At 47.0% G+C, this 12,601-nt stretch overlaps 1 protein-coding gene across 5 annotated transcripts in view; it reads right to left on the bottom strand.

Moving 5' to 3' along the window:
* Nucleotides 1-12,601, bottom strand: part of LOC106568689 (activated CDC42 kinase 1) — a 183,282-nt gene that overhangs the window by 46,322 nt on the left and 124,359 nt on the right. For all 5 annotated transcript variants that reach the window (XM_014139250.3, XM_014139248.3, XM_045693832.2 and 2 more), the window contains one exon: nt 752-822. In XM_014139250.3, the coding sequence (XP_013994725.1) occupies nt 752-822 (71 nt within the window). The remainder of the gene's footprint in view (nt 1-751; nt 823-12,601) is intronic.

Here is a 12,601-nt window from a genome sequence, read left to right as displayed (position 1 = left end):
ATAGTTTGTTGGTGATGTGGACACCAAGGAACTTGAAACTCCCGACCCGCTCCACTATAGCCCCGTCGATGTGAATGCGGGCATATTCGGCCCTCCTTTTCCTGTAGTACACAATCAGCTCCTTTGTTTTGCTCACATTTAGGAAGAGGTTGTTGTCCTGGCAACACACTGCCAGGTCTCCGACCTCCTCCCTATAGGCTGTCTAATCGTTGTCGGTGATCAGGCCTACCATTGTCGTGTCGTCAGAAAACTTAATGGTGGTGTTGGCGTTGTGCTTGGCCACGCAGTCGTGGGTGAACAGGGAGTACAGGAGGAGACTAAGCACGCACAGCTGAGGGGCCCCCCATATTGAGGATCAGCATGACACTTTAAAGACACTTTGTTGGTGTTTCCTTTATTTTGGCAATTACCTGTACATGTGCGCGCTCACACAAATGAATCTGACATCTAACCTCCCCATACAACTCCATTGTACACACAACTGCTCAGCTCATTTGAACTCCGTATGTAAAACCAAGCTATGGGAACAGTGAATTCAGACCAAAGAAAACACGTCCTAATGTCCACAAGGAACAGAGATTGACAATGTGCGACAGGATGGATCAAGACACTGTATGAGCAGACGAACATATACACACGATCACATGTTAATATGTTAGGGTCATTGTGCATGTGCGAGACAGATAGTTTGTACTGTAGAGTGAGTGTACTGTATGTATTATATTCGTATGTATGCATTTGTGTACTCTACCTTGCTCATCCAGGACTTCCGCTTGCACATGGCTTTCCTCCTCTTGACCGCCTCCCACAGCCGTCTCTGCCCTGTAGCGACACCCACGACAGAGAGAGAGGGAGAGCGAGAAGCATAATGTCACTGACTATGTAGACCAAGAATCCGAAACGACTTCTTCCAAACTACAGTGATATCACTATGGCATGTGATAGTGATAGTCATATTCAATTCATCATCATTCATTAATGTATGGCCAGCAGAGTGTTGTAAACCAAACATTGAGTCGCTTACATAACAATCAGTGTTATGCTAATGCTAAACTCTCTGGACCTGTTCATATGCGAATATCCTATTCTATGCTGAACAAAAATATAAACGCAACAGGTCAAGTGTTGGTCCCATGTTTCATGAGCTGAAATAAAAGATCCCAGAAATGTTCCATATGAACAAAAATAACATTTCTCTCATATTGTGTGTACAAATTTGTTTACATCCCTGTTAGTGAGCATTTCTCCTTTGCCAAGATAATCTATCCACCTGACAGGTGTGGCATATCAAGAAGCTGATTAAACAGCATGATCATTACCCAGATGCATCTTGTGCTAGGGACAATAAAAGGCAACTCTAAAATGTGCAGTTTTGTCACAACATAATGCCACAGATGTCTCTAGTTTTGAGGGAGCATGCAATTGGCATGCTGACTGCAAGAATACCCAGCAGAGCTGTTGCCAGAGAATGTAAAGTTAATTTCTCTACCATAAGCCGCCTCCAAAATCATTTTAGAGAATTTGGCAGTAAGTCCAACCAGCCTCACAACCGTAGACCATGTTTTACCACACCAGAAAACTGATGAAACTGAGGAGTATTTCTGTCTGTAATAAAACCCTTTTTTGGGGGAAAACGGATTGGCTGGACCTGGCTCCCAAGTGAGTGGACCTATGACTGTGCCCCTGCCCATTCATGTGAAATCAATAAAGTAGGGCCTAATGAATCAATTTTAATTGACTGATTTCCTTATATGAACTGTATCTTAGTAAAATAATTTGAATTGTTGCATGTTGCATTTATACTTCAGGGTCGGCAAACCCTCTTCCTGAAAATGTCACGCTCTGACCTAGGAGAGCTGTGTTTTTTCTGTTTAGCTTGGCCAGGGTGTGATAGGTGGGTGGGCATTCTATGTTTTGTGTTCTATGTTTTGGCCGGGTATGGTTTCCAATCAGAGGCAGGTGTCTATCGTTGTCTCTGATTGGAAGCCATACTTAGGCAGCCTGTTTTTCCCTTGGTTTTTGTGGGTAGTTATTTTCCGTTTTAGTTGTAAGTACCTGACGGAACTGTCTGCTGTCATTTTTTGTTTAATTTGTAAAGTGTTCATTCTTCTTCATTAAACTCAAGATGAACATATTCCACGCTGCACCTTGGTCTACTCATTTCGACGCCTGTGACAGAAAAGCTACTGGCAATGCAAGCTTTTGCTCCAACCCTGTTGTGCTGTAACTCCTTCAATTCAGCTAATCAAGGTCCTGGTGAGCAGCTAATTAGTAGATTCAGGCAAGATTAGGGTTGTCCCAAAAGCTTCCAGAAGGGGTAGCCCTCTCGGAGGAGAGTTGGGCACCACTGCTGTACTTGATACGTAAGAAAAGCATCCCCTGGGACTGCACTGTTCTGTACTGTTCAGTCCCTCCAGGATTCCACAGCGTTTTTGTGATAGTACTGGGCAAAAATGCTCGATTTAGATGCAGCACTTCTGACATTTTGCATTGCAATTTGAGATGATTAACTTCAAGTTATTACGAAAATGCGCTGACGGGGGAAAAGTTTTGTTGACGTGTGGCTTGATTGAACCATTTTATGCAGTGAAAGTGCTGTGATTGGTTACAATTTGTGTAGTGCAGTGATCAAAGTTTTATTTGGTAATATTATCAAATACATTTGATTGATTGGGTATGTATTCTAAGTGGTATCCTAGTATGGATATTGGAATGTAGCCAACATACACTCTATACTAAACACCCTTGTCTCCAATGCTTCCCACAGTGAAGTTGGCTGGATGTCCTTTGAGTGGTGGACCAATCTTGATAAACATGGGAAACGGTTGAGTGTGAAAAATCCAGCAGCTTTGCAGTTCTTGACACAAACCAGTGCACCTGGCACCTATTACCATATCCCGTTCAAAAGCACTTACATCTTTTGTCTTACCCATTCACCCTGAATGGAACACATAGTTTAGTATAGAGTGCATGTTGGCTACATTCCAATGGGGCGGCAGGTAGCCTAGTGGTTAGAGGTTTAGGCTAGTAACTGGAAGGTTGCAAGATTGATTCCCCGAGCTGACAAGGTAAAAATCTGTTGTTCTGCCCTTGAACAAGGCAGTTAACCCACTGTTCCTAGGCCGTCATTGAAAATAAGAATTTGTTCTTAACTGACTTGCCTAGTTAAATAAAGGTAAAAAAATTGTCAATTGTCTCAAGGCTTAAAAATCCTTCTTTAACCTGATATTAATTTAACAAGTGATATCAATAAGTTACCATTGTATCAACATGTTTTGATCATGACATTATTGGTATGTCCACAGTGAACAGTTTACTTAAGGTTTAGTGAATGATTTGTCCCAAATACAATGCTTTCAGTTTTTGAAATATTTAGCTCTAACTTATTCCTTGCCACCCATTCTAAAACGCTCTTTGTTAAGTGTTGCAGTGAATTAAATCGCTGTAGTAGCTGATATTTTGTATACTCAGTGTATATGAATGATTTTAAACTTTTTTTTTTTTTTAAAGAATCAATTCATAGGTTGCAACTCTGAGCTCATCGACAGACAATGTAAATGAAAGGAATGAAAACCAGAAAAAAAGAGAGAAAAAGGAGGACAATGGAAATCCGAGTGAGTAGAGAGGAATTGAGAGGGGGGCTTAGAGAGTGACGAATGGAAAGGAAGACTACTTTTTTTTTCGCTCTAATGTGCTTAAGGACGCACACCCGTGTTAGAACGGCTTAGGGGAAATTACATTTGAAGGGTTTAATTACCGGTTAAATGTGAATTATGAAAAGATATTAAGGGCATTCGTGTTGGAAAGAAAATATCTGCTCTATTGATATTCTGTTCCACTTCCAAGTTTGTGTAACTCCACGACAAAAGAGCGGAATCTAGCCTAACAGAATACAGTTAGTATAACTAGTGAATTAAGTGGATGTGCTGTAAATCGGGGGTAAATTACACATTGCTTTTAAAGCGGGAATAAGAAAGGATATGGTGGAAGCCAACATAAGGGAAATGCATCATGTTTATCATTGTTCCACAGAAAGAGAAGGAGCGAGGGAGAGAAAAGGAGGTGATTCTCCAGGCTTGTGAATAGCCAGATGACAATGCAAAAACACTTAAATACGTTTTTAAATTTCTATCAGCATGTCATCTGTGCAATTAGAGGCGAACAAACTCTAGATCACCTGTACTCTACACACAGAGAAATACAAAGCTCTCCCTTGCCCTCCATTTGTCAAATCTGACAATAACTCTATCCTCCTGACTCCTACTTATAAGCAAACTCAAACAGGAAGTACCAGTGACGCGCTCAATATGGAAGTGGTTCGATGAAGCAGATGCTAAGCTGCAGGACTGTTTCACTACCACAGACTGGAATACAGTGCCTTTGGAAAATATTCAGACCCCTTGACTTTTTCCACATTTTGTTACCTTACAGCATTATTATAAAATAGATTAAAAAAATGTAAAATCCTCAGCAATCTACACACAATACAATACATGTATAAAACATTTATTTACTTAAGTATTCAGACCCTTTACTATGAGATTCGAAATTGAGCTCAGGTGCATCCTGTTTCCATTGATCATCCTTGAGATGTTTCTACAACTTGATTGGAGTCCACCGGTGGTAAATTAAATTGATTGGACATGATTTTGAAAGGCATACACCTGTCTATATAAGGTCCCACAGTTGACAGTGCATGTCAGTGCAAAAACCAAGCCATGAGGTGGAAGGAATTGTCCATAGAGCTCTGAGACAGGATTCTGTCGAGGCACAGACCTGGGGAAGGGTACCCCAAAAATTCTGCAACATTGAAGGTCCCCAGGAACACAGTGGTCTCCATTCTTAAATGGAAGAAGTTTGGAACCACCAAGACTCTTCCTAGAGCTGTCCGCCCAGCCAAACTGAGCAATTGGGGGAGAAGGGCCTTGGTCAGGGAGGTGACCAAGAACCTGATGGTCACTCTGACAGAGCTCGAGAGTTCCTCTGTGGAGATGGGAGAACCTTCCAGAAGGACAACCATCTCTGCTGCACTCCACCAATCAGGCCTTTATGGCAGTGGAAAGACGGAAGCCACTCCTCAGTAAAAGGCACATGACAGCCTGCTTGGAGTTTGCCAAAAGGCACCTAAAGACTCTCAGACCATGAGAAATAAGATTCTCTGGTCTGATGAAACCAAGATTGAACTCTTTAGCCTGAATGCCAAGCGTCACGTCTGGCACCATCCCTACGGGAATGCACGGTGGTGGCAGCATCATGCTGTGGGAATGTTTTTCAGCGGCAGGGACTGGGAAACTAGTCAGGATTGAGGCAAAGATGAACGGAGCAAAGTACAGAGAGATCCTTGATGAAAACCTGCTCCAGAGCGCTCAGGACCTCAGACTGGGGCGAAGGTTCACCTTCCAACAGGAGAACGACACTAAGCACACAGCCAAGACAAAGCAGGATTGGCTTCGGGACAAGTCTCTGAATGTCCTTGAGTGGCCCAGCCAGAGCCCGGACTTGAACCCGATCGAACACCTCTGGAGAGACCTGAAAATAGCTGTGCAGCAACACTCCCCATCCAATCTGACAGAGCTTGAGAGGATTTGCAGAGAAGAATGGGAGAAAGTCGTCTTCCCTGTGGCTCAGTTGATAGAGCATGGTGTTTGCAACGCCAGCATGGTGTGTGCAACGCCAGGGTTGTGGGTTCGATTCCCACGGGGGGCCAGTACAAAAAAAATATGAAATGTATGCATTCCCTACTGTAAGTCGCTCTGGATAAGAGCGTCTGCTAAATGACTAAAATGTAAATGTAAAATGTGTAGCGTCATACCCAAGAAAACTCAATGCTGTAATCGCTGTTTATTTGGTAAATATTTTCTTAACTCTTCTTGAACTGCAATGTTGGTTAAAGGCTTGAAAGTAAGCATTTCACGTTAAGGTCTACACTTGTTGTATTCGGCGCATTTGACAAAGTTTGATTTGATTTGAAAGGTGGCATCCCATGACGGTGCCACTTTGAAAGTCACTGAGCTCTTCGGTCAGGCCATTCTTCTGACAATGTTTGTCTATGGAGATTGCATGGCTGTGTGCTCGATTTTATACACCTGTCAGCACCTGTCCACATACTTTTGTATACATAGTGTATCTATCTCAATTACCTCGTACCCCTGCACATCGATTCGGTACTGGTACCCTGTGTATATAGCCAAGTTATTGTTACTTGTTGTGTATTTATTCCTTGTGTTATTATTTTTATATTTTTTCTTTCTGCATTGTTGGGAAAGGCCCATAAGTAAGCAATTCAATGTTAGTCTATACCTGTTGTTTACGAAGCATGTGACAAATACAAAATATCATATGACAAAGCAGAGAGAGAGTGGCCTACTGAAAACAAAGCCTTCTCTTTGGCAGCAGGGCTCCTTGAGATATCACAATATGGTTTATAGATTTGTTTGCCTCCTAAATGTTATTGTAATAATGCATGGCCCTTCTGTTGACTGACTGCTGCTTTGGATGAAGGCATCAGATAAATAAGCATAAAATTCAAATGCTAACTAGAGGGAGAAGTTATTTGTTTTATTTGTTTATTCGACAGGGACCACCATGTACAACAAACATTGCACCAGTTTTAGCTACATAGCCAAATGTAATCTGCAGTCCCTTATACTAGCTGAAGTATCCTTAGATTTAAACGTACAAAAAAGCTTTAGTTTTAAGATTGACTCATTATGGTACTCTGTTAGTCATTGTTTAATGCTGAACAAAAATATAAAAAGTAACTTGCAACAATTTAAAAGATTTTGCTGAATTACAGTTCATATAAGGAAATAAGTCAATTGAAATAAATTCATTAGGCCCAAATCCATGGGTGGGCCTGGGAGGGCATTACCAGGCCCAGCGAAACTTACTGCCAAATTCTCTAAAATGATTTTGGAGGCGGCTTATGGTAGAGAAATTAACATTACATTTTCTGGAAACAGCTCTGGTGGACATTCCTGCAGTCAGCATAACAATTGCACGTTCCCTCAAAACTTGAGACATCTGTGGAATTGTGTTGTGTGACAAAACTGCACATTTTAGAGTGGCATTTTATTGTCCCCAGCACAAGGTGCAGTTGTGTAATGATCATGCAGTTTAATTAGCTTATTGATATGCTACACCGGTCAGGTGGATGGATTATCTTGCCAAAGGATAAAATGCTCACTAACAGGGAAGTAACAAATTCGTGCACAAAATGTGAGAGAAATAATATTTTGTGTGTATGGGAACTTTTATTTCAGAAAATAGGACCAGCACTTTACATGTTTATATTTTTGTTCAGTGTAGTTTCCCTTGCCTGGCATTTCCCTACTTCTTCCTGAGGCTGCCATTCATTCCCTTGGTTGGTTGTGTGCCTGGCCCGCACTGGAGGCAAAAGGCCCTCACACACTGGTATAACCCAGAAATTAACACCGGCATATGGCCTTTTGTTTTACTGGTGGTGGCTGTTTGGAAGGCTATGGTCGAGCCCCCTCCCTTTACACACACACACACAGGCTCGCTCACACACACACACACAGGCTCACACACACACACACACACACACACACACACACACACACACAGGCTCACACACACACACAGGCTCACACACACACACAGGCTCACACACACACACACACACACACACACACACACACACACACACACACACACACACAGGCTCACACACTCACACACACACAGGCTCACACACACACAGGCTCACACACTCACACACACACAGGCTCACACACTCACACACAGGCTCACACACACACAGGCTCACACACACACAGGCTCACACAGGCTCACACACACACGCTCACACACACACACACAGGCTCTCTCACTCACACACAGGCTCACACAAGCACACACACACAGGCTCACACACACACACACACAGGCTCACACACAGGCTCACACACACACACAGGCTCACACACACACACACACACACACACACAGGCTCACACACACACACAGGCTCACACACACACACAGGCTCACACACACACACAGGCTCACACACACACACACACACACAGGCTCACACACACACAGGCTCACACACACACACACACACACACAGGCTCACACACACACAGGCTCACACACACACACACACAGGCTCACACACACACACACACACACACACACACACACACACACACACAGGCTCACACACACACACACACACACACACACACACACACACACACACACACACACACACACACACACACACAGGTTCACACACACACAGGCTCACACACTCACACACACACAGGCTCACACACTCACACACACACAGGCTCACACACTCACACACACACAGGCTCACACACTCACACACAGGCTCACACACACACAGGCTCACACACACACAGGCTCACACACACACAGGCTCACACAGGCTCACACACACACGCTCACACACACACAGGCTCTCTCACTCACACACAGGCTCACACAAGCACACACACACAGGCTCACACACACACACACACAGGCTCACACACAGGCTCACACACACACACAGGCTCACACACACACACAGGCTCACACACACACACAGGCTCACACACACACACAGGCACACACACACACACACAGGCTCACACACACACAGGCTCACACACACAGGCTCACACACACACAGGCTCACACACACACACACACACACACACGCACGCTCTCACACACACACACACACACACAGGCTCACACACACACACACACACACACACACACACACACACACACACACACACAGGCTCACACACACACACAGGCTCACACACACAGGCTCACACACACAGGCTCACACACACACACAGGCTCACACACACAGGCTCACACACACACACAGGCTCACACACACACACACACACACACACACAGGCTCACACACACAGGCTCACACACACACAGGCTCACACACACACAGGCTCACACACACACAGGCTCACACACACACACACACAGGCTCACACACACACACACACACACACACACACACACACACACAGGTTCACACACACACAGGCTCACACACTCACACACACACAGGCTCACACACTCACACACACACAGGCTCACACACTCACACACTCACACACACACAGGCTCACACACTCACACACAGGCTCACACACACACAGGCTCACACACACACAGGCTCACACACACACAGGCTCACACAGGCTCACACACACACGCTCACACACACACACACAGGCTCTCTCACTCACACACAGGCTCACACAAGCACACACACACAGGCTCACACACACACACAGGCTCACACACAGGCTCACACACACACACACACACAGGCACACACACACACAGGCTCACACACACACACACACACACACGGGCTCACACACACACAGGCTCACACACACACAGGCTCACACACACACACACACACACACACACACACACACACACACGCTCTCACACACACACACACACACACACACAGGCTCACACACACACACACACACACAGGCTCACACACACACACACACACAGGCTCACACACACACAGGCTCACACACACAGGCTCACACACACACACACACACAGGCTCACACACACACACACACACACACACACACACACACACACACACACACACACACACACACACACAGGCTCACACACACACACGCACACACAGGCTCACACACACAGAGGCTCACACAGGCTCTCACACACAGGCTCACACACACAGGCTCACACACACACAGGCTCACACACACACACACACAGGCTCACACACACACACACACACACACACACACACACAGGCTCACACACACACACACACACACACACAGGCTCACACACACACACAAGCTCACACACACACACACAGGCTCACACACACACACACACACACAAGCTCACACACACAGGCTCACACACACACACACACACAGGCTCACACACACACACACACACAGGCTCACACACACACACACACAGGCTCACACACACACAGGCTCACACACACACACACACACAGGCTCACACACACACACACACACACACACACACACAGGCTCACACACACACACACACACACACACACACACACACACACACAGGCTCTCTCACTCACACACAGGCTCACACAAGCACACACACACAGGCTCACACACACACACAGGCTCACACACAGGCTCACACACACACACACACACAGGCACACACACACACAGGCTCACACACACACACACACACACACAGGCTCACACACACACAGGCTCACACACACACAGGCTCACACACACACACACACGCTCTCACACACACACACACACACACACAGGCTCACACACACAGGCTCACACACACACACACACACACAGGCTCACACACACACACAGGCTCACACACACAGGCACAGGCTCACACACACAGGCTCACACACACACACAGGCTCACACACACACACACACACACACACACAGGCTCACACACACAGGCTCACACACACACAGGCTCACACACACACACACACAGGCTCACACACACACACACACACACACACACACACACACACACACACACACACAGGTTCACACACACACAGGCTCACACACTCACACACACACAGGCTCACACACTCACACACACACAGGCTCACACACTCACACACTCACACACACACAGGCTCACACACTCACACACAGGCTCACACACACACAGGCTCACACACACACAGGCTCACACACACACAGGCTCACACAGGCTCACACACACACGCTCACACACACACACACAGGCTCTCTCACTCACACACAGGCTCACACAAGCACACACACACAGGCTCACACACACACACAGGCTCACACACAGGCTCACACACACACACACACACAGGCACACACACACACAGGCTCACACACACACACACACACACACGGGCTCACACACACACAGGCTCACACACACACAGGCTCACACACACACACACACACACACACACACACACACACGCTCTCACACACACACACACACACACACACACACAGGCTCACACACACACACACACACACAGGCTCACACCCACACACACACACAGGCTCACACACACACAGGCTCACACACACAGGCTCACACACACACACACACACAGGCTCACACACACACACACACACACACACACACACACACACACACACACAGGCTCACACACACACACGCACACACAGGCTCACACACACAGAGGCTCACACACACAGAGGCTCACACAGGCTCTCACACACAGGCTCACACACACACAGGCTCACACACACACACACAGGCTCACACACACACACACACACACACACAGGCTCACACACACACACAAGCTCACACACACACACACAGGCTCACACACACACACACACACACAAGCTCACACACACAGGCTCACACACACACACACACAGGCTCACACACACACACACACACAGGCTCACACACACACACACACAGGCTCACACACACACAGGCTCACACACACACACACACAGGCTCACACACACACACACACACACACACACACACAGGCTCACACACACACACACACACACACACACACACACACAGGCTCACACACACACACACACACACACACACACACACACACACACAGGCTCTCTCACTCACACACAGGCTCACACAAGCACACACACACAGGCTCACACACACACACAGGCTCACACACAGGCTCACACACACACACACACAGGCACACACACACACAGGCTCACACACACACACACACACACACAGGCTCACACACACACAGGCTCACACACACACAGGCTCACACACACACACACACGCTCTCACACACACACACACACACACACAGGCTCACACACACAGGCTCACACACAGGCTCACACACAGGCTCACACACACACACACACACACACACAGGCTCACACACACACACACACACACACACACACACACACACACACAGGCTCTCTCACTCACACACAGGCTCACACAAGCACACACACACAGGCTCACACACACACACAGGCTCACACACAGGCTCACACACACACACACACACACAGGCACACACACACACAGGCTCACACACACACACACACACACACAGGCTCACACACACACAGGCTCACACACACACAGGCTCACACACACACACACACGCTCTCACACACACACACACACACACACAGGCTCACACACACAGGCTCACACACACACACACACACACAGGCTCACACACACACACAGGCTCACACACACAGGCTCACACACACACACACACACACACACACACACACACACACACACACAGGCTCACACACACACACACACACAGGCTCACACACACACACACACAGGCTCACACACACACAGGCTCACACACACACACACACAGGCTCACACACACACACACACACACACACACACACAGGCTCACACACACACACACACACACACACACACACACACACAGGCTCTCTCACTCACACACAGGCTCACACAAGCACACACACACAGGCTCACACACACACACAGGCTCACACACAGGCTCACACACACACACACACAC

Source organism: Salmo salar, chromosome 14, assembly GCF_965601325.2.
Source record: "Salmo salar chromosome 14, fSalSal1, whole genome shotgun sequence".
NCBI lineage: Eukaryota > Metazoa > Chordata > Actinopteri > Salmoniformes > Salmonidae > Salmo > Salmo salar.
The sequence above is the reverse complement of the archived record's forward strand: the minus strand, read 5'-3'. Positions and strand labels throughout refer to the sequence as shown.